The following is a 27,209-nucleotide window of genomic DNA, read 5'->3' as shown; positions in this document are numbered from 1 at the left end:
ACGGCGTGTGTTGAAATGACTTCGAAAGCTGGGCTCCATTTGCTTCCACAGACATCCAAGTTAATCATGAGAATAATATTAAACCCCAAAATTAGGATTTATTTATTTTTTTTTGTATCCCTGTTAGTGAAATTATCAATTTTATTCACCTATAGCTCCTGACGTAAGTGTAAGTAAGCTCTGTCTGGCACTGGGGTAGCCACAGTTTCACCCATTTTAAACAACAAAGGGTGTGAGGGAAAAGTGGTTAGGATTGCACAACTGTCCGTGTTTTATGTTATGTGTTGTGTTTATTATTTTACTTTATGTTAACTGTTTTGTTAAGCGCTTTGTTACAGCTGCAGCTGTTCTGAAAGTGCTCTATAAATCAGGATGTATTGTATTGTATATTATGGCTATTTTATGGCCACCACGGCGTGTGTTGAAATGACTTCGAAAGCTGGGCTCCATTTGCTTCCACAGACATCCAAGTTAATCATGAGAATAATATTAAACCCCAAAATTAGGATTTTTTTTTTTTTTTTTGTATCCATGTTAGTGAAATTATCAATTTTATTCACCTTTAGCTCCTGACGTAAGTGTAAGTAAGCTCTGTCTGGCACTGGGGTAGCCACAGTTTCACCCATTTTAAACAACAAAGCGTGTGAGGGAAAATTGGTTAGGATTGCACAACTGTCCGTGTTTTATGTTATGTGTTGTGTTTATTATTTTACTTTATGTTAACTGTTTTGTTAAGCGCTTTGTTACAGCTGCAGCTGTTCTGAAAGTGCTCTATAAATCAGGATGTATTGTATTGTATATTATGGCTATTTTATGGCCACCAATTAGTATTGCCGTGTGAATGTTATATATTTCTTGGCTAAAAATCCTATGTCATACATGTTAAATCAATTCCATAGTGGCTAAAAATGAAAGAGTACAGAGACGCACCACTCCTCAAATTCTCCACTTGTCTTTTCACCTAATTGTGTAACGGAATATTTCGTATTAGTAAACCCGGCCGCTCACCCGCAGGTTGAGCTCCACGTGCATCTCGATGGGGCCATCCGACTGCAAACTATTCTTGATGTTGCTAGGTAAGTCCCTTCAAGCCCTAAATTCATTGTTGGATTCAGATAATGGATGGATTATTTATATTATTATTATCGTTATTTTTTAGAAAATAATGGCATGCTCACCCAATGTATGTCACTATTGATGAGATTGCTCCCGTCGCCAATTTTCTATGAATTTTTAATGCCATCTGATCATGCACGATATCCATAAACGCAACAGATAGAACTGAAGAAATAATATTCAAAGTCTGCGAAATCGCATTCGTGCAACGTTGCATTCACCTCCTTTATCCGTGACTCATCTTGATAAGTTTTTGGTTGTGCAGCATCAGTGTTGTCTTGTTCACTTCAAAACACTTGCAAAGTGTTCGTTTTTATTTGTCCTCGCAGGAGACGCGGCATCCCTCTGCCGGCCGACACAATGGAGGAGCTGAGGGAGCTCATCGTTCTCCGGAAGCCGACCACGCTCACAGAGTTCCTGGGCAAGTTTGCTGAGTACATGCACGTCATCGCGTGAGTGCCTGCATTCCTCTCGGCGAAATTAGAATCAAAATAAATAGCAGGAAAGCACAAATTGACAAAACGGAACAATGAGGACTTGGAAATACATTGTTGGGGCAGGGGTCGAGCTACTCCACTGGCTAGGCTAATTAATGACTAACAATGAAGCCACACCTTTAAAATTAACAAAGCACGTCCTTTAAGATCCGCAAAACTTTGCTTTTTACTCTGATTTGCTCTTGCTTATCTTATAAGAATGGTGGCAAGGTTGGAAAATGGGTGCATTTTATTTCAGGAAACCCTGACTGCGGATGCGATGATAAACAAGGACTTCTCTGCTATGTGCGCTGTGTTGGCTTCCGAGGTAGAATTCACAAACTGAGTTTTGAGGTTCAGAGCGTGCACGTGTGTGTACGTGTGCAAGTGTGTCTGCTTAATGCCATTTTATGGCCACCCCTTCTTGTTATTCAGTGCGTCACCCCCGGCCACCCGACAGAGAAGTTTCTGGCTCCGCCCCTGGTTTGGTAAAATCTGTTTCAGTGTCACCCTGACTTGAAACAACCAGACTTACAAATTTTCCATGTTCTGAGCAGTGGCTTAGTGGATTTTTTTTTTTTGTTTTGTTTTTTTGGTGAGCCAAAATCTGACTTAGGAGTGAGCTTCAGATACGTTGCAGATCAAATGAAGTGGCAAAAAAACACAGCTGTTAAGGCAGTGCCCTCTCGCATGGGCACTCGTTTTTGCATAGATGATGTGTAATGAAAAATCTAATGTTTAAACAGTAGTACCTTGTGATGCAAGTTTAAATCATATGCACTACTTTTTGTCAGACTTTGTCCTTGAACATACATTGTGGGGTTCATCTGGTCTGTGCACCTTGGCCACCTGGGGGCAGTATAAAAAGAAAAGCTCTTCTCTCGGTACTCAGTACGGCACTTATATCAGCTGTTCTTCACAGAGGATAAAGAACCTATTCCTGTGAGTGTTGTTATTGTCTGTCTATGTATGTTGCTGCAGCATTTGTGTTCAGTTATTCTCTGCTTACAGGGTAACAACACTGCCACATCGATGCTAATTATTAGCCCAATGCCTATGGGCTTTCCCATTGTATGTTAGTATTGAGGTTGCTGAACCTTTATGGTTGTTTTTAATCCACAAAGCGTAATTGTCTTATGTTTAGTTTTGAAGTAACCTTGAGATGAGCGATGAGAACATTGTATAAGTTACACTGTTTCGTTTTGATAATGAGTATTTTCATGTTATGATTAATAATTCATTGATTCCCTCGAATGTTTCCAGCCCTCTGCAAGTCTAATCATGATTAATGATGGTGATTTCTCGGCGTTCAAGAGCCACCTCTCCAAGGAGGGTGAAAGTTCCCTCACGCAGGCTGATTATCGCACACGTGTCCCAGATTTACGACATATGCGGAAAGGGCTTCGTCTCAAATGGGGCAGCACAGCTCATTCGTAATTCCATCACCATGACAACCAAAGCCCATTTCCCTATGGTACAGCTCCGTCTCACGGCTGTGAAAGCTGTAACAATGGCGAGCCCCTCGGTTCAATGGGAGCTCAGTGTGCTCTTGACAATATATGGAACACCCCAGCTACGTATAGCGCATGCAAATGCCATCTGTAATGTTTAGGTGGCTCACTGAGACAACAGCTGGGTTTCAGCGCAAATGCTGGAAACTACGTTGCTTGGCTTCCATCACGTGACACCGCCGCAGCCCAAAGTGAGAGAATAAAAAGTGCACGTGAGCTGCAGTTCTCCTCGTAAATAAACAAGAAGAACGCCCGACTTTCTGTCAAGCCATCCATCCACCCCAAATACGCATCTGCTTTCCCAACTTGGACTGAGCCAAGCCAAACGAATTCAACATTAGACTCATCTCTTTGCACACCATCAATTAAAAGTCTCACCAAAAGTTCAAACCCCAATTCCAATGAAGTTGGGATGTTGTGTTACATGTAAAGAAAATAGAGACATTTTATGTTCAAACTGATCATTTTTGCAAATATTCACTCATTTTGAATTTGGGACTTGTTTACCATTGTGCTCCATCACCTTTCCTTTGAACGGCACTCAAGTGAAGTGAGGACACTAATTGTTAAAGCTCGGCGAGTGTTGGATACGCCCTCAAAAAAAACAAAAAAACTTCCTTGCAGCATTGAATCCTGAAGAATTCCAATCAATTGATGAGCCGATCATTCCATTCAAGGGGCATTTGACTCTCAAGCAGTACATCCCAAAGAAACCCAAACCCTGGGATGTGAAAGTGCGGGTTCGAGCAGGGAGCTCTTGATACATGCACAGATTTGAAGTGTATCAGGGTGTGTCTGGCCGTTGTGTGCTCAGTGGATTGGCTGCAGATCTTGTCATGCGCCTCTGTGATGACATACTGCAAAAGAATCACCAGGTGTTTTTTGACCATTTCGTTTGCACCATTGCACTCATTCGGGCATTGAAACAACAAGACATCTATGGCACTGGCACGTGTAGAAGCAACAGGCTCCAAGGAGCACAAGGGAAGCTGAAAAGTGCAAAGAAACTCAAAGAAGAGGGAGAACGAGTAACGCTGATTTGGAGAGCTTCTCTGATTCAGATGAGGCATCAGCAGTAGCCGATCGTTTCGGTTGAGCTGTGCCGATAACGTTTATCAGGAGCACCCAAGGCCAAAGTTGTTAAACTTGTTTTTCTTTTTTCACCCCCTAGTGGAGACCGAGACGCAATAAAGAGGATCGCTTATGAGTTTGTGGAGGACAAAGCAAAGGAAGGCGTGATTTACGTGGAGGTCAGATACAGTCCACACTTTCTGGCCAACTGTGACGTGGATCCCATCCCATGGAACCAGGCAGAGTACGTTACGGCCTTACTTCCTTCAACAACATCCACGCACGCATGTTAAATAATCAAGATGATTTCAGTGTTATTTACTTCTCTCTTTGCATTCAGGGGTGACCTGAGTCCCGACGAGGTGGTCCGACTGGTCAACGAGGGCCTCAGGCAGGGGGAGAGGGCCTTCCATGTCAAAGTCAGATCCATTCTATGCTGCATGCGCCACATGCCAAGTAATGAACTGCTCACGCTCCAAACTGCCTTGTAAGATAAGCTTCTCCAAAGCCATTCAGATAACACGCAGGAGGGTTGCGCAGCTCAAATTTCACAAACCCACCAGCAGAGATGGCAAAAGTCCAAGTACAGATACTTGCCGTGTAAAAAATATTCTCTACTGAAGTACTTTAAAGAACTTAATGCTTTTCGTAGAATGTTAGGCAGCCAGGAATTGCTGAACATGCATCACATTCTCAAGAGTGAAAAGACCTAAAAATGGTGGGCGCTGTAAGCAAGAAAATGTAAATGTTTTTTTTTAAATCAGTATGTAGATTTAAGTAGACACAAGATGATAAAGAAATTATGCACATTTAAACGTTTTGACATTTTGCATGTATATCCTCTTGAAGTCGAAGTTAAAAAGTACAAAAATTAGAAATGAATTTTTACTGTCAATTACATAGTGTACATATATGCACTTCTATTCCATATGCAGTTCGACTGGTCAACGAAGGCCTCAGGCAGGGGGAGAGGGCCTTCCATGTCAAAGTCAGATCCATTCTATGCTGCATGCGCCACATGCCAAGTAATGAACTGCTCACGCTCCAAACTGCCTTGTAAGATAAGCTTCTCCAAAGCCGCTCAGATAACACGCAGGAGGGTTGCGCGGCTCAAATTTCACAAACCCACTAGCAGAGATGGCAAAAGTCCAACTACAGATACTTGCCGTGTAAAAAAATATCCTCTTCTAAAGTACTTTAAAGAACTTAATGTTTTTCGTAGAATGTTAGGCAGCCAGGAATTGCTGAACCTGCATCACATTCTCACGAGTGAAAAGAGTGAAAAGACCTAAAAATGGTGGGCGCTGTAAGCAAGAAAATGTAAATGTTTTTTTTTAAATCAGTATGTAGATTTAAGTAGACACAAGATGATAAAGAAATTATGCACATTTAAACGTTTTGACATTTTGCATGTATACCCTTTTGAAGTCGAAGTTAAAAACTACAAAAATTAGAAATGAATTTTTACTGTCAATTATATAGTGTACGTATATGCAGGTTTTATTTCATATGCAGTTTTATAAATACACAATTTTATATTTGCTCAATTTTGCTCATAGATTCCTCTAACATATACATATGGTACACTATTTTATATTTGCAAAAGCTCCCCGGCTCACATTGCTCCATGTCTCTGCTGTCCCATTTTTTTCCACCCTTTTCCAACTCTCCCAAGATCTCAATCAATCATCTGCTCAGGTTAAAAAAAACAAATTGTCAAGCCTATCTTTACGAATTAAGGGGTAAAAAGTACACATATCTGTTATTAAATGCAATGAGCAAAGTTTAAATATCATCATAAAAACACTGAAGTACAGATACCTTAAAAAAATGGACAGTGAAATCAAGAAATCTAGTAAATTACTTCCCACAATTGCCCATCACTCATTTCTGTGGGCTCAAGATGACGATGTCATGACTGAACAGAAATGTCATTTTATTTTTGGGGACACTCTCAATGAGCAAAGTTTAAATATCATCATAAAAACACTCAAGTAAAGTACAGATACCTTAAAAAAAATGGACAGTGAAATCAAGAAATCTATTAAATTACTTCCCACGATTGCCCATTACTCATTTCTATGGGCTCAAAATGCCGATGTCATGACTGAACAGAAATGTCATTTTATTTGTGGGGACACTCCGATAATGACTGTTAGGGAAACATGAGCACCAGTCCTTGTGAACTCTCTTTTTTTTTTTAAGATTCCTGCAGCTGCAATTTCCTGTTTCGTTTCTGTCTTTTTATTTGAAACTCAGGGGATGTCTTATTTTGTCATTAGAAAGGTCATCGCATTGCACAAGGTCCCGTGGGTTCATGCAGCGTAACGGTCATTCCAGAATTGTTGAACATTTTGTGTGAAATGTCAAGTAATCCAAGCGCAAAATACAGCAACAGCAGATACACTTTAACCAAACTCTAACAATGTTTTGCTCCCCAATAGAGTGGACCCCCACTATTCGTGGGTGGTAGAGACCGGACCGACCTTTGAATAGCAAAACTACACGTATAATCGATGTCCAGTTGGACATTGGAATTGGAAAAGAAAAAAAAAGAGCAACTCTTTATCTAAAATAATGCAGCATGTGTTTGTTTATGAGAAAAGAGGATTTCCCCCCTTACCCAAAAAAAAAATCTTTAATATTAATAAATAAATAAATACAACCAAACTCGAACAATGTTTTGCTCCCCAATAAAGTGGACCCCCACTATTCGTGGGCGGTAGAGACCGGACCGACCTTTGAATAGCAAAACTACACGTATAATCGATGTCCAGTTGGACATTGGAATTGGAAAAGAAAAAAAAGGAGCAACTCTTTATATAAAATAATGATAAAACTCCAGCATGTGTTTGTTTATGAGAAAAGAGGATTGCCCCCCCTTACCCACAAAAAAATCTTTAATATTAATAAATAAATAAAAATAAAAAGGGTGGAAAACAAAATAGGTGAATATTTGGGTGCCACATATAAAATCTCATAAAAAGTGTGCTGCTGATGGTGTAGAGCTGGAGGATCAAATTACAGCATGTTTTGATTTATTCAATTGTTTTTTTACAAACAATGACACATTAAAAAAAATGAATGATCCATTTTTCAAATATGATGATGGCTAAATAATCTTCCAATTCTGGAATCACCTTATATTGTTTTATGCCGAGCCGTAAAGTTGCGCTCCGTTTCAGTATTGTACTCATACTATCATGATGTGAAATAGCTCACTAAATCAACGGTCGTGTTTATAGCACAAGAGCGAAACTGGCAGGAGCGTAAAGTACGCCCGTTTTGACTTGTGCAGGCTGGTCGGCAGAGGTGGTAGAGCTGTGTAAAAAATATCGCCACGAGGGTGTGGTGGCCATCGACCTGGCTGGTGATGAGTCGCTCAACTGCGAGGCCTACCCGGGACACAGGAGAGCCTATGAGGTAAGCAGCACCCGGTACGAACGCCACTCCGTGGGCCGCTTTCGCAGAGAGGCCGTCATTTGGCACAGGGCTGTAGAGTCAAAGTCCGGACTCGACGCGCTTTTTTTTGGGGGTTGTCTCCGACGTGACTCTCGCTCCTTAGCTTTTGACTCGGACTTGTCTCAGACTCTGCCACCATGTTTTCAGGAATAAAAACAGAGCTGGACTCTGCTTGACTGAGTCCAGCTCTGTTTTTAGTCCTGAAAATTAACGTCCTTCTTCATTAGAAACTTGAAGTTTTTCAGATGATCAAAGTCGCCATCTGATTGGTTATCGCAAGAGAATCGAGGACAGCAAACCCTGCTGCAGCAACGCATTTATGTTCATTCATTGGCTTTGAGTTTGGAGCCACATTTCAATGCTCAGTGCTGTTTGTTTCGCTCAGTCTCCTCCCTGTCTCTCCTCCGAGGTTGACCACCATTAATAAAGCAATATTGTTCTTGAAATTGTTTTTGTTGTTCATCTGCACACGGTTAAGAAAGCAAAGTGTTTCATACCGTCTGAGAAGAGTGTTCAGCATCGAACTTTATTGGTTGTGGTTGTGAAAATAGTTGGGGTTTTGTTTTGCCTTGAAGTTTCATCTTGATCTCATTTGGACTTGGACTCAGAACTTTGTGACTCAGACTTGACTTGGAGTCAAAAATGGTGGACTTGACTACAGCTCTGTCATTCGGACCGGTGCTTGAATCCGATTTAATCTTGGGATAAGGTATTTATTGGAGTTAGATGTTTGTTTTAAACATTTGGTATAGCTTTTTAAAAAACGTTTACATGGAGTATAGTCATTATTTAGATTTTTTTAATGTTCCTATAAAAGTACAGTATGTATAACCTTACAGTAGCTTACAATTACGGAAGTGTACTGCTGCCATACCAGAAAAAAAGTCACGCGGCGTGCACGTTTTGTGATGGTAACAAAAGCCGTACTTCGCAGCGATGGCCCACAAAACAGTCATTCCAACAAAAGTGTTACAAGATGGCGTTAAATCCAGTCAAACGTCTCTGTTATCGACCAAATCGGATTTCGACCAGAAAATTCGAGATTTTTACGCCTCAGAATATGACCGAAAACCGGTTTTCGACCAAACTGAGCAAACCCGAATACGCCACTCGACTCCTCTCGGCTTCCTTATACGAGGAAGTGACGCTTCCTCGTGTAACGTTCATTGTGAGCAGACGTGTTTGTTGTGATATACGCAAATCTAACTGTTATTTTATTATTTCTGCATAGTGTATTAGCCCCTAATCATGGGCTAATAAAATTGTTTCGCATTTCGAACAAATCGCTTTTGGAACAGCCTTCTGTAACCGATTATGGTCGAAAACCGAGGTATGACCCTGAAATTCTTGGTCCTATGCTAATTTTGAGAAAAGACTTACGGTGACCATTTATAAAGACACCTGGAAACGGTTTTAAACTTTGAAAAAAAGTACGCACCAACAAGGCTTAGCAGTGTTATGTGACCTGAGTATTGTTTGCTGATATGTTGTCCGCTGGATTCCCTTGACAGGAAGCAGTGCGCTGCGGGATCCACCGGACAGTTCATGCGGGCGAGGTGGGCGCGGCCTGTGTGGTTAAGGAGGTACGCCATTGGACCGTCACGACAGTGACAAATTCCTGATACAGGTGGAAAAACCTTCCACACTTTCAGTTGAACACACAGAGCTCAACAGTAGGCAGGAAAAATGGAAGCAAAATGTCACAAACTTTGTATTCTGGTGCCACTTGATTTCCTGCCTTTGACACCCGACCGCCAAATTCTTGACAGAGAAAAATGGGTGGGACTTTCAATTACGGTTCTCAGGTGGTTCCGATCATCTCTTCTAGGCGGGGGTTATGTTGTTTCCATTGCTGATCATTCATCTGAGCAGGTCACCATGCCATGCGGAGTCCCCCAGGGTTCCATTTGATTCTTGGACCACTTTTATTTAATCCGTACATGCTTCCACTGGGTCAGGTCGTTCTCAACACCAATGTTGCCTGTCAGATTTTCGTAGCTCTACCAACAAGTGACTAGGGTCCCTTAAATTTACTTTGTCAGTACTTAGAGCAGGTAAACTGCAGGATGCAATCACATTTTCTTCATTTAAATAAAGGAAAGACTGAACCTGTGATTTTGGGCAACAAAACGAAAGAATGGTCACTGACCAGCTTGATTCTAGGTGCATAAGTTTGACATCTCTGTGTTATAATTGACCTAGACCAGAACTTTTACAGTTACACTAAAGCCATAACTAAATCAGCTTTGTATCATCTTAAACAAACAGCAAGATTTCATGTCCCAACAAGACCTAGAGAAATTCATTCATGCCTTCGTCTCGAGTAGGCCGGACTACTGGAACGGTCCTTTTGTCTGGCCTTCCTAAAAATACATGCCTGAATGCTTGTACATGCTTGAATGATACAAAACCAGTGGAGCACAGAGATCCCTTGGAAGTGATAAGTCTCGTGTGAGACCTAAAGAGGGTGGAACTGGTTTTAGCTCAATGCTTCACACAAATGGAACCAGCTTCCTTATTATCCTAAATGCTCACCAACTTTAGCCACTTTCAAGTCCCAGTTTTCAACAACTGGGACTTGAAAGTTTTCCTGGGCCTTTACTGTTTCTGTTGCATTGTAGCTGCTGTAGGTCTTTTATTTAGGTCCTTTGTTTGCTGCTTCCTTTGTATTTATTCATGATTGTACTCATTGGTTTACTTGACGATTACTTTAGTGTTCTATTCTGATTTTATTGAATTATAGTTTTATATGTCATCAGTGACGGTGTGGATGTGGGGGTGAATGGTCGTTTGTCTCGACATGTGCCCTGCGACTGACCAATTCAGGGTGAAGTCTTCCTTCCGCCGCAAGTCAGCGGGGATAAGCTCCAGCAATCCCCCGCAACCCTGTTCAGGGTCTGCGGTGTTGAAAATGGGTGGACGGATGTCCTTTGTTCTCTGTGAAGTACTTTGAATTGCATCTATGTAGGAACGGTGCCCCAGAAATACACCTGCCGTGCCTTGCCTTATTTTAGGGTTACTTTCCCGACCACGCCCGCGATCAGTAAATTCTGCGATAGAATACCCTATGTTCCGCACTGTAAGGTGCACCTAAAAGCATTCAATTTTCTCAAAAGCTGAGAGTGCGCCTTATACATGGATCAATATTCTGATTTCTTGGATGTTGTATTTCATATGTTCTGTAAAGCACTTTGGTATAGCTGCAGCGGTTGTGAAAGCGCTATATAAATAAAGCTGTATTGTATTATATTGTGTTCCCTTTAGTGTAGCTCCATCTAGTGGATGCATAACGCAACCTCAGCCACGATTGTAGCTTCTATTCTATGCGCCTTAGAACGCGGTGTGCCCTATATATGAAAGCAGTTTTAAAATCGGCCATTCATTGAAGGGTGCGCGTTATACTCCGAAGCACCTTAAAGTGCGGAAAATACGGTACGAGAATTAAGTACTCCCTCGGCTTGTTTGGCAAGCCTTGACGACACTTATTTTTTAAGGGCCTGTAACACACTTTTAAAGGTAAATAAACACATTTAAGCACACAATATATTGAGAGAAGGCAAGAGCAATGAATGAAAATATTGTGTGTATATACAGTGTTAGTGTACTTATCCCTCAATGTGTTTACAGAAAACAAATCCTTGCTTTTTTTTCAAAACGACCAAATGTATCATCTGACAAGGTGAATACATCAATAATCATGCTCAAAGATCTGCAATATGTAATGAGCCTGCAGTCATTGCTTTCTGCAGGCATACAAAGCAAGATTGGAGAGGATGTAACAATGAATAATCCTCAGCAAAAACTTGTCTGAGCTTGAAATACTTTGTTATCACACTTTTCTGTCAAATTTACAGTGTCCAACATATTAATGGGCTGCCTTGAAGTGGTTTTTTTGAGCACAGAGCTGTTATACTGTTGAATGGCGATACAGTGGTGCCTTGCGACACAAGTTTTATTTGGTCCATGTAACTCAAAACATTCACATCTCAAATTGTCTTTCTCCAGTGACATGAATTTGAGGGTCATGAATTCATTCCGGCCTCCCTGAAAGAAAAATAAAAAATCTAATGTTTATGTAATGCAGTTTTGATAAGGAAAGAAGCACTCTGTGATATTCTTCTTCATAAAAGCAAAGAGAAGTAACATAATTAAACAGAATGTGAATAATTAATCACTCTGTGCATCATGATGTCATGCTTCAATTCAATTAATTGTGCTGCTCCTTTTGGTGTTCCCAAATTATCTACCGGGGGCAGTATGATACATCCATCCATCTCTCCATCCATTTTGTAATCCGCTAGTCTTCACAAGGGTCGCGGGCGTGTTGGAGCCTATCCCGGCTGTCTTCGGGCAGTAGGCGGGGTACACCCTGAACTGGTTGCCAGCCAATCGCAGGGCATACATAGACGAACAACCATCCATGCTCACGCTCACACCGAGGAACTATTCAGAGTGTCCCATTAACCTGCCACGCATGTTTTTGGAATGTGGAAGGAAACCGGAGTACCCGGAGAAAACCCACACGGGCTCAGTGAGAACATGCAAACGCCACACAGGAAGGCCGGCGCCGGAATCGAACCCTACACCTCCACACTTTGAGGCCGACACGCTAACCAGTTGAACACCGGGCGGCCCCCCCCCCACATAAAGAACAGACACCACTAAGTGCTTTAGTATGCTCAAGATAAAGTATAAATGCCTGTGAGTATTGTTATTTGTTAGCATGTGTATGCCATTTCCCATCATGAGTGAGTATTAAGCGAGCAGGGGCAATACTTTGAGAAAAGCAAAGATCTAATGTGCTGGAGCGGGATTTCTCTGGGTACTCCGTTTTCCTCCCACGTTTCAAAAACATGCATGTTGACTTAAATGAAGACTCAAAATTGTCCCGAGGGGTTTCTTGCCCATTTGATGTTGTCACTTCCTGATAGGTCTCGTCTGACCTTCCAGGCAGTGGAGGTGCTGAAGGCCGAACGCGTGGGGCACGGTTACAGGACCCTGGAGGACCGAGTTCTTTACAAGAAACTACTGGCTCAAAACATGCACTTTGAGGTGAGCACGGGTACAAAATGCTGACTGAAGGTATTGGTGTTTGAAGAGCTTTTTGTGTGTGTGTGTAAGCGGGGGGGAGATGAACCTTTGTCGTCTATGTGAGGCGAATGGCATTCCCATTTAATGTGTTTTGCTCATTTGGTTAATTTATGTCCAGTGAAACTGCACGTAGTGCGTGTATGGCGTGTGTGTGTGTGTGTGTAAGCGGGGGGGAGATGAACCTTTGTCGTCTATGTGAGGCGAATGGCATTCCCATTTAATGTGTTTTGCTCATTTGGTTAAGTTTAAGTCCTACTACTGCTCCCGATGTAGCATCCATGATCCTTTAATCACAAAAGGTCTTAAATGGTTTGACAAACCCACAGTGGACAAATATTAGCGACATCCTCTGATCTAACCCACAACAAGAAGGCAAGCGAAAAATAAAAACACTTATGCAGAAAAATAAGAGGTCTGTGGGGCAGGACAGTCAGTTTTATGATCAAAGTATCACTTTCACTTGTGCTTATGAGCGGGGGGAAAAAAAGGTATTGCGTTTGAGAACATTTCACAATTGTTTGAGAAAAAATGTTTCAATGGTATGTGTAAGTGTTAATGATGAATTGCGTCCCAAATGGTCCCTCATCCATCAAGGTGTGTCCCATCTCCAGCAAGCTGACTGGCGCCTGCAACGCCGATTTCACCAAACATCCTGTGGTCACGTGAGCTTGCCTTTCATTTGCTGCCATGGCCGAAAAGCACCAAAACACTAGTGCGTGCATTTGCTCATTTTGCCGATGCGCTGTGCAGGTTCAGGAAGGACAAAGCCAATTATTCCCTGAATACGGACGATCCTCTGATTTTCGGCTCCACTCTGCAGCTGGACTACTGGATGGCACACGAGCATATGGGCTTCACCCCGGAGGAGTTTAAGAGACTGGTGAGGACATTTGCTGTTTGACGATAAATTTCCACTTCTATGCTTTTCAGTGACTCTTCCAGTCTCTCTGGATCCAATGCACCCTGCTGATGACACATTAAGTCTTTTGCTGTTTGAAGCCTTGTCTTATTGATCAATTATTAGCGTGGTAATGTTAAAATACCCATGTGTGTTGTAAAAATTGCGTTTATTCTTTTTTTCCAAAAACATTGACATGTGACTTCGGCAATTATGCTATGATTGTCTGTGTCCATCCATCCATTTTCTAATCAGCTTATCCTCACAAGCTGTCTTCGGGCAGGAGGCAGCGTACACCCTCAACTGGTTGCCAGCCAATCGCAAGGCACACATCCATGAACAACCATCCACGCTCACACTCACACCGAGGGACAATTTAGAGTGATCCATTAACCTGCCACGCATTTTTTTGGAATGTGAGAGGAAACCAGAGTGCCCGGAGGAAACCAACACCGGCACAGGGAGAACATGCAAACTCCACACAGGGAGGCCAGAGCCAGAATCGAACACTGCACCTCTGCACTGTGTAGCGGACGTGCTAACCTGTTGACCATGATGTCGCCTATATGCGCAGATTAAAATTTAAAACGCCCCCCCCCCCAAAAAAAAGTTTTCTTCTACACATCTGTACATAAAGTACAGGGTGTGAGTACTTTTGCCACATCTTCTCCGTGCTGAACTAAAGACGGTTTGCATGTGAAACTACACACAGTGATGGGTTGTGCTATCCGGCCGTGTTTTGCAGAACATCTCTTCCGCGGCGTCTTGTTTTTTACCTGAGTCCGAGAAGAACGAGCTACTGGGCAAACTTTACAAGGCCTACGGGATGATCCGGAGCACGGCCTTCTGAAGCCTGACCTGCCAGCTGCTCCCGAACCTTGACCTCTACCTCGGACACATGAGAATGTCTTAATCCTCTTCACATCACTACAACCACCTCAAGTCTGTACAATGTTCTTTTACCTCAGTTTACAGAGAGGCTATGCGGGATTTGCTGATACTGCTGCTTGCAAAATGGTGCAGATATGTTGTTATGTGGGATTTGAAAACTATGCATGCACGCATCGTTGCATTTACATCACGAAACCTGTCAGGGATGCATGTGATTGCTCAGCTCTCGACGTTGTACAGAAACACTGGGCCATTCCATATGTCTTCACATAAACGCTGTGACAACTGCTGCGTGGATCGTGGTGTGATGTGGGACAAACCATTCACTGTGAAAGAGGAGTTGAAGGGATCCGGACCAAATAGCCTTCGCAGGATTTTTTTATTTATCAGGTCGTAAAAGTACAAAAGCAAAAATCTTACTGTTGAACACGAGATAGCGTAGGTGGCGAGGTCCACTTACTTTTCACAATTAAAGCACAACTTCTTGTGGTGCTTGATTATTTATAAAAATCCGTTCTGATAATAGAAAGCACTGCCATTTATGATCGCCACCTTTAAAATCCAACAAAACTCACCCTTAACCACAGTAAAGCTGTTTAATGTGCGCAGCCTCCGTTTTATGTTATGTCGTTTGTCGTCATTTGCGGGGAGGAGGTGAATGCCCAAAGACAATAACAGCTGCCACAGCTCTGAAGATATACTTCTGTTGTCATCTTCACTAGCATTCATCACCGCATTTTACTCGTGTTTAGGAACGAGAGAAATTTCAGTTTTGTGTCTGAGAGCACTTGAAGTGCTATCCGTTTAGTTTTCACAATTACTGCTCAACTGATTGTGGTGTACATATTTAATTAGAAGGGTCAATGCCAATGTCACCTGAACATTTTTTCGACTTGTTTGGAAAAAAATCAACAATAAACACAACTTGAATTTTGCCACAGCTTAGTGGCTAGACCAGGGGTGTCAAACTCATTTCACATGGTGGGCCACATACGGCCTGGGTAGATGTCAAGTGGGCCGGACCATTAAAATGATACCATACTTTGCTATAAATAACCAAAACAACATGTCTTTCCTTTGTTTCTGTATAAAGAAGCACAAGAACATTAGGAAAATGTTGAAATTAAATGAACATATCTTTTACAAAAAATTTCATGAAGCACCTTACATTTCCTTTGACGAATGTGCAATTTACTTTTATCATTCACATATATGCATTGCAACTGATCCCACTGATTGTACAAACTTTAACAAGTAATTGGTTTTGAAAAATATAGTAATGCACTTTAAGATTAAACGAGATTTATAAAGAAAGGAAGTTTTAAACCATTTACACGTGCATATAAAATCTAAATGTAATCCCTGCCTACACCTTACAAACTAAGGAGCGTGCTATTAAATGTGTAAATGTGAGAGTGCTATTGATAGCGTCTGCTGTCATGGGTCTGTCTCAGTGATGGACTGAGGCTGCTGTTGTCTTCTTCTCTGATCAAAACAGTGTCCCCTAGCGGATACTCAATGAATTGCACCTTATTAAAAATATTTATTCTGTGTCTTTTATGCATTTTCTTCACTTTTAAATTATCCTGTGGGGCCTGATTGAACGGCCCGCGGACCGTTTGTTTGACACCACTGCTTTACATAATCATCTCGCGGGCCGGATTAAAGTCCTTTGTGGGCCGGATCCGGCCCGCGGGCCGTACGTTTGACACCCCTGGGCTAGACCCTTCCGACAGAGCAAATGATTTTTATGGCAGAGGTCCTCTTATCTGCCTCGATCAGCGCAAACCTGCTAATTGGCTCCCATGGAAGCATAAAAACACAAACAGCAACGGAACGCTGGATTCATATTTTTTTTATTACACAAAGGAAATCGCTATCACAAAGTTATCACTGAACAGTTAGCAATAAATACAGAGTCCATACATGACGGTTGAATGGAGACTATTGGGGGTGGGGGGTCAACACTGGATAAGGAAACAGGTCAAGAGCGTTACAAACACACACGAACACATATAGAAAGAAAATGACACGCGGTTATGAATTCCCCCTCCATCATTGGGCTGGAAATTGTTTGGACTGTTCAAATGTTTTCACATCAATCCAACGTCTCTCTGCCTCCTCGTCCCACAGGGAATATGAAGGGACTAAACAGAGTCCAATGCAGAAGAGAAGCGTCTCAAACGGCAGTCGGACTTCCCAGCGGTTGCCGTCTTAACATCTGATCCAATTAGTGCCGACTAAGCTTTAAATAAACCGTCTGCGCGCGACGGCGTCAGCGTCTCCGTCTCCATCTCCGTCCGTTCTGTACCGCCGCCTCCCGCTTAGGACGGTCCTCCAGCTCCCTGGGCATCTTGACTGGTGGAGCCCTCAGCCTCGGGGGCTGGAGATGCCTCGGGCTCCCCTGGCGGAGGGAAATGGGACAGAATTCAGTTGTGCGCAACATGTGGACCAGCCGTCTCGTAGGGCCCGACAGATTCATAAAATTAGCCCTGTTCAAAATAATCCTAATGGGTCCAAATTTTGCCGATTGATTCTTACTTTCTCTTAAAACAATAAATGCTGTTCAGTGTTGGAGTCACTCAGAATGATGTTTATGCGCCATCTGTCCACTAGATGGATCTCTGACTCCACTCAATCCAATAAGCATCCCTGGGGACAAAGAAGTCTTGTCCAATTTATCGCCTGGCTGACCACCTGGTGGCCTACTGGGTTAAGTTTGTGCTGCAGAAGCTCCTGAGCCTGATATTGAGTTTACAGTAAATCTTCGCTTCTCACAATGAGCAACAAGTGCAGATGGAGAAGAGTGTACAACACATGTTCTTAAATCCACCGTGTGCAATAACCAGAAGGACAAACAGAAGAAAGTAGAGTGTGCGTATGGACACGCATTTCATGACAGGACACTTTGTATCCAGGAATCTTTAAAAAAAAAAAAAAAACAAGAAAAAAAGTTGTGACGAACGAATCGCAGTTTTTTTTGTTTTGAAGTCATCACTTCAAGGCAGAGAAAATGCAGTTGAAATGTGGTTTAACGTTAAAGGACATCATGCATAGACAATGTTGAGACATTTTCTATAGGACAAAGGATTGTAAAACCTGAAAAAATGTTCTGCCTGCAATTGATGTATTTTTTGCAGTAAGAAATTGTAATCATTGTACATTTGTTAAATTAATCGGTTCCCAGAATTTTTTCTGCATGTAAAATATCAGAATCGCCTTTTACAAAATCCACTTTGGTCAGGCCATGCTGTCTTGCAGAGGTGAGTTGATTTCACTGATGTGCCTTTGGCGTCCTCGTCAGAATGTCTCAGGCTTCATGAAAACAAAGAAGATTGAAATTCTCAGGTATTATTCGTCGTGGACAAATATTTGCACAAGCCTCCTTTACTGCGTTTACAGCCCCCTCCTGTCGAATGTGCCTTCTGACATGACTGCGACGCAACTCTCGATTTGAACATTTTTTAAATTTGAGGATGCGTCACAGTGTTGTATACCCCCACACACACACACACACACACACACACCGTGCGCGACGTACCTCACAGCAACGAGCCCCTGTGGTACATACAGACTGAAAGAGTTCGTCAGCAGCAGCTAGGTGAACTGGGGCGGCAACTATTCCGATGCATCGATTAATTGATTCATTAATTAATCTTTTGACCCACTACAATTGATGTTGCACTTTTCAAAAATAACATTTAAGATGCTGATGTTTTAGTTGAAATTTTATGACATCAGGGACTATTTGCACAAACACAAACATGATGCTGGCATCAGGCCGGAATCTCCTTTCACAATGAGGTCAAGTAAATATGTACAAATAATAATAATTATGACTATTGGACAGTGCACACCTGTGGGTGTAAGTCATAAATTTCATAAATTATTTACCCATCGAGAGTGTTGAAAATGGCTGGCTCTCTTTGATGATGCAACGTTTATGGCTGTTTTGGGGGCTGCTGAAAAGTGCTGATTTGGGATGTATGAGGGTAGCGAAAAAGCAGCTAGTTTTGAATTTTACTCTCAATGTGACACCGTGAGCTCCAAAGCAAGCATCATACCGAGCCATATCGTTGCGCCCCGAGCGATGATCCATTTCGGTGGTAACATACCATAAAGTGCCTGAGTTCGATTCCAATATTTTTGGAAAATGAGAAAAAAACATGATTTTTCGAAGACACGTTGGTATTTTTTTATTGGGTCTTATTCCTTTCGCTTACTTGTTCTCCCATCTGGTTGAAGTTCTTGTTACGATATCATTTTAAAAAAAGTGTGTTCTAAAGACGGGGCTTTTTTTCTTGATTGTTGCAAAAACATTGAAATACCAATGAGGCAATTATGCTCTGTGGCCAACGATTTGTGCTCTCACCGTCATCAACGGCCACCTGAGGGAAACCGTAACTGCAATGTGGCCAGTGATGAAAACAAGTTTGACACCCCTGCCGGTGTCGAGTCTGGCGTTCAGTGCTGCAGGAAAAAGATTTGCTCGGCGGGTTTTACGGGGAAACGATAATGAGAAGCTGCGCAAGGAAATACAACTTCCTCTGGAGACAAGATGACATTTGGAAATCCAAATGGGAGACTTCCTGCCACACAAACTGAAGAGTGGAATGATTTAGAGGGGTCACGTTTTCACACAGCCTTGGCAGCTTTGCATTTTCAGATAAGATAGATGGGGCAATTGCTTTCAACTGAACGCAGTGTGGTTATTTTAGAGCTGAAAAAAAAACTATATCACCATTTTATCGGGGAGGGTTGCTCCCAAAATCGGTGCTGATGAAATCATTTTCAGCTGAAAACCATTTGCCGTTTCTAATTATTTTTAAACACAGCTGGATTCATGCAGCAGTCTGTGCATCCGCACTGGTGGAAACATTTTGCTTACACAGGAAACAGTCAAGGAAAGCTGAAAAATACTCCCAATGAAACTGGGAAAACACGATTTTCTATCTTGGTGTCCGTCACATACAACCAGTCATTTTAAGATTTGAAAAAAGCTGACAGGTACACACAAAGTCAATGGGCTGTTACCCCACTATGACCCCTTCTCAATCAATTATGTCCAATGCCCACCAATCTTACGGTTGACATTATCCTCCAAGATGTTCCTCGTGTCAGAGGTGTGTTAAGTCGCGGCTGCAAATAAAACGTTAATGAAATGTGTCCTATCCAAGGCAAAATCTAAATAATGATGAAAATGTATCATTTAGAGCTGCAGCTAATAATTTTCTTTTTTAATAATCGATTCATGAAAATAGTATTTTTGAATTCCCACCCCTTGATTCAAAAACAGGACATTATTACAAATTGACTGTGCTTAAAGTGCACCAACATAAATTGAATCTGCTTCAGTTCCTGGTTTGGTCCATAACAGTCAGAGAAAAAGGCCAAAATGTGTTTGTTGGTTTTCCAAAACAAAGATAATCTTAATCAAAGATGCGAGTAAACTTATCTAGATTTTGGTGCTGCCTTTGTTTTTTTTCCTCTTGCACAACAGGAAATAATAATGAGGTTCACAGTGCGTTCACAATATAAAATAGTACAATTTCTGAATTAAGGGGGAGGTTCAACATCTGATGGATTTTCTTTCTTTCTTTCGTCACAGCTATAAATTACAAGACATGGTATAAAATCTGTAATTTGCTGTTGACCAACGTTATCGAAATAGTTATGAATTTAATATTGGTAAGCGATTAGTTGTCTATTAATCTACTCATTTTTACACCTGTAGAAAAGTTTTGGCGGAAGCAAGCACACTGCGTGATGTGAGCAAATAATGCGCGTCGTAGATCAGGTCGAGAGGCGGCGCCACTGACCTGCATCCTTTAAGTCCATCTCCGCCAAGTCTTTGGCGACGTCACTGGTGCTGGCCTCCGCTTTGGCCTCACCCGCGATGTCGGGCACCGCGTTCCTGCGGCCGGTACGATCACAGTTGATGAAGTCCGAGTACGACGTCTCCACGTCCATCATCTGTCCATGACAAGCGCTCTCATTACACCTGCAGCAGGCGGGAGGAAAGGACAGCATTCAAAAAGATGGCGATTGCCTTACAGAACATCAAGGATTTCTGCTTAAGAGCAATTTGGCATGACATGAAAAAAGCTGGACGTGATTGCTCTTCTTTCACAAGGATCTCAGTGAGCAAGAGATATTTCCATCATTTTTTCAAATGATGGGTGCCAGCGGGGGCACTTCCTGGTATAGGGCTGGATGATTTTATCATCACGATCAGTGATCGTGAGAAATTTCTGTGATCAGCTGTTAGCAGACAGTATTTACTTAAAATGTGGAAATGTGCGTGACAACAGGCAACTGAAGTCGCCCTTTTTCTTGCTCCACTTTTTGTTTGCGTAGCCGGAAGGATTTGTCTCAGTTTGTCACACTTTATGAAAACACAAATGTCACGTTTGTTTGTAACGTTCACCGTCCCACGACTGCTCCAAAACCGGTATTTTCTATTCCTGCATGGCAATTGCAGTATTGCTTTGCCGACGTGTGCAAATTAAATCTCCAAAGACTGCTCCACGTGTGCAAGGGCTTCTGCATGCACAATCCAACCACTCTGGATGAATCCATGTGTGAGCCACCCTGATCAATTTGGCGAGTCCAAGTCAAAAGAGATTGAAACCATTCAAAGGTCCAAGCGGGCCCACAAGCGCCTCCCTCCGAACAATCCGAGCCGTTTCCCTTTCGTCTGCTCACTCTGTATTCAAGGAGGTCAGGCTCCTGTCAAGCGCTACCACACGACAGAGATGAGAACAAAGCAGAGAAGAGAACAGAAACCTTGTTCTCATCTCATCTCCGTCGTAAAGCTTCCTTTCCGTCTGTCGCTTTGCATGATGAGCTCGCATTTGGAGTTGCGAGGGAGCAGCAGCGGGAGCAACTACCCGTAGATAAGTGCCGACACATCTCGAGACCCTCGCCCCATGGTGTCGCGCTCCGAAGACGTCCTCGTACAATGAAAGGGAGGCGTGACCCCTGACCGCTTCGCAACTGGTCACTGCAACAAGCCGTGACTCGACAGCTGAGCGGTGATGAATGGGCGATGGCCATTATGGAGACTCGCGACGAAGGATTTGAGGGTGCGGGGGAGGGAATTAAAAAATGAGCTGGCAGACACGTGGTTGCAACACTGACCCGGGGTCAGTCCGTTCCCAGACGCATTCGCTCACATTCCCTTTGTAACATGAAACCATTGGCGCAGTTGTTTTCTTTCTCTGCTCTACTGTGCCAAAAAGGAAGCTGCCAGTGTCAAGGCAGCAGAGGTCACGCACATGAAGGCCGCTCTGTCTGGGGAAAGTCACATTTCACAGCGAAAGTACTCGGGACGCCCCGATACATCAATTCAGCCTAATGCGACACGTGACAATATGATAACGATTCATTCATGTTCAAAAACACAACCGGAGTTCACCACTTGCGGCTCGCAGAACAAAAGGGAAAGTCACACATGCCAACCGAACACCCAAAATAAAAAAACAGGGACCGATCAAGTGTTTAGGGCTCGCGTATGGTGGAAGCATTTTTGGCTATTACAAATATGAAAATGGAAAAGGCATTGACAAAACAAAACCTACGCCATATGGAAGGCATGTACAATAAAAATTCAGTCGAGTGAAACACCCGAATGAAATACCTTCAGGATGTCTTTTGAGTCGGGAGCGCTCGTGTTGGGTGCGATCTACCTGTTAGGTTAGTATTAAAAAAAAACAACACGTTATTAAAAACAGAAAAAAGTAAATAAAATTTCAAGAGACAAGTATACTTTTTTTTCTTCAAACTGTACGACGCACTATCACGACAGTCACACGTTGACTACTAAGCAAACTAAATTTCCCACAGCATTGATTGGAGAAGCAATGTCATGTGATCATCTACAGCCAGTGATGGCCAAGCGGGCGTGTCATAACTAATGAACAATTTGAGTCGCGTGTGTCTTACCCTCCATGGCAGAGGCTCCGTCGAACCCCTGAGATCGACTCACGGAACCCCTGGGGTTCGATCGAACCCAGGTTAAGAACCACTGGGTTAGTCGTACCCACCCACTGTGCCTGAGACATCATCAGGTGTGCCACATTGGTCCACAGATCATTGACTAAAAATAATGTATCTTTGCTCATCTATCTGTTGGTTTCAGCCTCCTTGACCCACACCATTAGATACGTGACTTGAGCTCGACCGTTGAGTCGCTGTGAGCTCTCTCTTTGCTTGGCCTTCCTCATCTCTGGCACTCATGGCACACTGACTAGTTGAATCCATTTAAGATCGTAGAGTCGCACGTTGCCGCATGGGCTTTGGCAAAGTCGCTACATATGCTTCTTTACGTTGAAAGTCATACAAATTATATTAATGAGGAAATGGGACTAAGTGTGAAAAGAAGCTTGCTAACATGCTACTTAGTTTAATTTCCTCCTCTGCATACATATATGCAGAATGTGATTTTCACAAAGCTTTTCGAAATGCACAAGCTTTGATTTATTAGTTCCATAGATATACACCATATCTTGTAACACGCAAATGGGAATACGTTCATTCATTCATCCATTTTCTAATGTGCTTATCCTCACGAGGGTCGCGGGCGTCCTGGGGCCTATCCCAGCTGGCGAGGTACACCCTGAATTGGTTGCCAAGCAATCGCAGGGCACGCATAGGTATAGAACCATTCTTCGCCCTCAGTCACACTTAGGGGCAATTTAGAGTGTTCAACCAACCTGCCATGCATGTTTTTGGAATGTAAATACTTTTTTTTTTTTTTTTTTAAATTCATTTTTTGCCCCACAGCTTGTACATTCCTTCTCTTGCAATGAACACTTTTTGTATATTTGCTGGAAGCAAATTCTTGTGTATTTTGAACGTCAATTGATTTGTTTTAAATTTGAATTTTAGACTAAAGAAAAAAAACATGAGTATGATCGCAATATCCTGCAAAGCTGATAATTCACAAGATTTTTTTGTGCATTGTATGTAATGCTTCAATATTGTATACTGCTTTGGGGTGTAGCGTCTCCCACAAATATTTGTGGTGCGCTGCATGTATGTTAAAATTGCACGGGCTGTCCTTTTGACACACCTACAGTAAGCCCAGATGGTATCCATTTAGATTTACACGGTAGCTTGTACGGTTGAATTACAGTGCAATGGTTTAATCAGCCCTCACTCAGCAGGGACGGGGGCGTTTCTCATTCGGCGGCGTTTTCGCAGCATTTCTTCATTTTCATCTTCTCAGCCCACAAATGATATTGACAGTCCAGCAGCGCAGCAGCTGCTAATGCTAGCGTTAGCTTCACAGATGGCAAGGACAAGCTTGTTCACAGCAGGGGGAGCCGACTGACAAAACTCCACATGGAGACTCAGACACACTAGTTTCACTTCCGCTCAACAGATGATGAATGGCACTTCCCGTCTCAAGTATGACTGTCACTTCATTCTGACATGACAAAGTCGTTTGTTCCGCTTCGACTTTGTTTCATTTACAGGAACAGCTCTGACGAAGCCAACAGAAATAAGCAGCGTTTCACCACTCTCTGCTCCTGGTTGTCTTTTCTACTCGACTGGCACAGTCGCTGCCTAATTGCCATCTGTGTGAGCAATTAGTCACCTGGCCTGCTCATGTGGATTAAATGCTACCATGAGATCATGAGCAGGTTTGCATTGAAGTCGAGTCAAAAGTTTTCATTATGCCCTATACACGGTACTCTGATTAATACAGGGTTTGTGGAATATAAACCCAGCAGCAATATGCACCAATTTTTATCCACCTCAGGGGGGCGGGCATTTAGCCACTCACTGTCGACATCACGGTGCCTAAGGGCTCATCTTGCAAACATCCTATGACCAAATGGAGAAAAGAGATGGGCCGTGACGGTCGTTATCGGAGCCCATAGGCACTGTGATGTCATTTTCAGTCGACACCAGGTGGCAGTACAGGGCAAAATGGCTGGCCCCTGAGATGGATGGATAAAATCAGTAGTATTTTGCTCCTTAATTAGAACATATTACTGTGTGTAAAATTATGATCGTTGTTTTCTAAAATAAAAGCATATATTTGCAAATGTTTTATTTTTGATACAACCCAAAGATTATCAGTCTGCTTTCATGGGGAATTACAAATCTGAAAAACTTTACTTTTGCGAGGCTGGAATTCCAAGGATTTGGTCGGTCTTAAAATCTCTAAATAATTACCCGTAATCAGTTATTAAAAATATTTGCTGACTTAATTGATAATTGATTAATTAGATTAATTGCTTAACCGTTGCACCGCTAGATTACATGATAATGTGTGTGATGGCTGTTTGAAAGTGTTATAAATACATTTGAGTGGAGTTGAGTTGAGTCTGTTAAACTTTCCCTCACAAATTACGTCAGATACATTTCTAATAGAAACCTCAGTTAATTTCAAAGTGATAGGATGATTTGTGGTAAGAGTGTTTTGAGTGCTATGTCACTGAGCGAATTAAACTCTGATCTCAAGGCACCACGCTACCAAAAATGTCTACACCAGGGGTCACCAACCTTTTTGAGATTGAGAGCTACTTCATGTGTCCTGATTGTGTGAAGGGCTACCAAACTGATACACGTCTGAAATAACATTTGTACAAATTACATGTAATAATATTAGAATATTAATCCTAGCACTGGCGGGCTACTGGTGTGGTCCTCACGGGCTACCTGGTGCCCGCGGGCACCACGTTGGAGACCCCTGGTCTACACGGATCAATACAGAGAATGTGTTGAAGGACAGATGGTGTCCAATAACATAAACAAATGGACGAGCCTGGTCACTTTGACAGGAGCCATTGAAGTGCGAGGCTTACTGTACGATGATCTCACTGGCGCCTAATTCACATCACATCTAATGAAGTTTAGTTTACTCGGAGGAAAACACACACAACTTTCCTGAATTCAGTCCTTAATCATCCAACTTACTGCCTTTCAACCAACTCTTCTGCTGTAATGCTGAAAACGAAAAGCAAAATGACCACAAAAGGCTTTGTAGTCGTTTTGGATTCCTGCTTGTTTACAACAACCGGTCGCTGAGAAGACAATGTGCAAGCTTCTAAACAAGCTACCACCAGTAGCCTATATTAGCTTTTTTTCATTTCCAGAAATTCAGAAAGCAACGTTTGAGTGGAAATGATGCCAGTGCTCGAGGGCCGCTACTGGGCTAAATTTTCAGAAAAGCTTGCCTAACTACAAGGAAGAATCACGGGAGAACAATGAAAACATCGGAAGCAGTTCAATATCCTGTAGAACGACACTGCAATGTGTCACAGAGGAAATTACACACAATTTTGTTTTAGCAATGTGAAAATCATTAGGGTGCCAAAATAACCGGGTTGTACTACTAAATGTTTTCAACATCTTTCCAAGAAGTGCCATTAATTCGTTCCTGTACCCCGCCCTCAAAACTGTTTTAATGTGTATTCATATGAGAAAAATTAACACTCCATAACAACATTGTACTTTGTAATTACTCTATGTTTTTATATATTAAATGAAAAGGAATTAAACTGGGGCAGCCCGGTGGTCCAGTGGTTAGCGTGTCAACCTCACAATGCAGAGGTACCGGGTTCAATTCCAGAACCGGCCTCGCTGTGTGGAGTTTGCATGTTTTCCCCGGGCCTGCGTGGGTTTTCTCTGGGTACTCGGGTTTCCTCCCAAAACATGCACGGCAGGCTGATTGAACACTCTAAATTGTCTCTTGGTGTGAGTGTCAGCGCGGATGGTTGTTTGTCTCTGTGTGCCCTGCGATTGGCTGGCAACCGGTTCAGGGTGTCCCCCGCCTACTGCCTAAAGATGGCTGGGATAGGCTCTAGCACCCCCCGTGACCCTTGTGAGGATAAGCGGATCGGAAAATGGATGGATGGAATTAAACCGGTTTTGTCAGATCAAATCATTTAAAATCCTTCTCGTGTGCCCCTTTGGCCACCAGGGGGCAGTACAAGACAGACAGACAGACAGACAGACTGAAGGCCTCATGAAGGCGTTATGAATCCCTCTTCCAGGCAGCCCTTGCCCTCTTTGCTGCCTCGAAAGCAACATGGGATTCATAACATCTCAACTAAACTCTGCTCATCAGTACAGCACTATTAGTTGGTTTGAAAAATCTCACGGCACACCAACCAAACAAAATGTCACAGAAAGTGGATACCGTCAATTGCATACTTTCTGCCATCTAATAATAGAAGATCAATCATGTGTACCAGTTAGTGGTGCAACAGATTAAAACCAAAAAAAAAAACCTCATGTAACAAATCGGTTCATAAAAAAATAAATAAAATAAAAAATACACATCACAAAGATGATTTAAAAATACGAAATAAAATGCCACCCAAATTACGCTGTGTGATCTGAAACAAGTCTGTCCAATAAATTGCGCAATGTCGCAGTTTCATATAAGACACGAACCAAACAATAACAAAACAAACTATTCTTTGAAAATAAACAGATCATTTGCATTTTGAAAATCGGCGATTCAACAGCAAATAACTGAAAATGTTGAGCAGCTGAGATTGAACGAACTTTCGTGCACGAAGGTGACTACAATGCGCCATTATAAATTGCAGGTGAGCAGATTTATTTGATACATTTTTGTATCTTTGTCATTTTATTTCGTTACCATGAATTTAATACTAACAAAATAAAATGACAAGAAGAAATGTAAAATAAAATTCATTTACTCACCAATGT

General features: G+C 42.3%; 2 protein-coding genes across 4 annotated transcripts in view; one reads left to right on the top strand and one right to left on the bottom strand.

The window, feature by feature from the left end:
• Nucleotides 1-15,472, top strand: part of ada (adenosine deaminase) — a 17,568-nt gene extending 2,096 nt beyond the window's left edge. For 2 of the 3 annotated variants that reach the window (XM_019865097.1, XM_019865099.1), the window contains exons 2-11: nucleotides 1,015-1,076; nucleotides 1,446-1,568; nucleotides 4,275-4,418; nucleotides 4,515-4,630; nucleotides 7,473-7,597; nucleotides 9,148-9,219; nucleotides 12,587-12,688; nucleotides 13,322-13,389; nucleotides 13,478-13,607; nucleotides 14,371-15,472. In XM_019865097.1, coding sequence (XP_019720656.1) covers nucleotides 1,015-1,076; nucleotides 1,446-1,568; nucleotides 4,275-4,418; nucleotides 4,515-4,630; nucleotides 7,473-7,597; nucleotides 9,148-9,219; nucleotides 12,587-12,688; nucleotides 13,322-13,389; nucleotides 13,478-13,607; nucleotides 14,371-14,475 — 1,047 coding nt within the window. In that variant the 3' untranslated portion in view covers nucleotides 14,476-15,472. Of the gene's footprint in view, nucleotides 1-1,014; nucleotides 1,077-1,445; nucleotides 1,569-4,274; nucleotides 4,419-4,514; nucleotides 4,631-5,127; nucleotides 5,200-7,472; nucleotides 7,598-9,147; nucleotides 9,220-12,586; nucleotides 12,689-13,321; nucleotides 13,390-13,477; nucleotides 13,608-14,370 lie in introns of all 3 variants that reach the window. The other variant, XM_019865098.1, reaches the window with a different exon arrangement.
• An 883-nt stretch (nucleotides 15,473-16,355) lies between these two features.
• The window catches only part of pkig (protein kinase (cAMP-dependent, catalytic) inhibitor gamma), a 31,278-nt gene continuing 20,424 nt past the window's right edge, over nucleotides 16,356-27,209 (bottom strand). The window contains exons 2-3 of the mRNA XM_019865191.1: nucleotides 20,336-20,517; nucleotides 16,356-16,920 (exon numbers count right to left, since the gene is read on the bottom strand). Coding sequence (XP_019720750.1) covers nucleotides 16,841-16,920; nucleotides 20,336-20,489 — 234 coding nt within the window. The 5' untranslated portion in view covers nucleotides 20,490-20,517 and the 3' untranslated portion in view covers nucleotides 16,356-16,840. The remainder of the gene's footprint in view (nucleotides 16,921-20,335; nucleotides 20,518-27,209) is intronic.

The sequence above is a fragment of the Hippocampus comes genome, unplaced genomic scaffold (assembly GCF_001891065.2).
Source record: "Hippocampus comes isolate QL1 unplaced genomic scaffold, H_comes_QL1_v1.1 scaffold124, whole genome shotgun sequence".
Classification (NCBI taxonomy): Eukaryota; Metazoa; Chordata; class Actinopteri; order Syngnathiformes; family Syngnathidae; genus Hippocampus; species Hippocampus comes.
The sequence above is the reverse complement of the archived record's forward strand: the minus strand, read 5'-3'. Positions and strand labels throughout refer to the sequence as shown.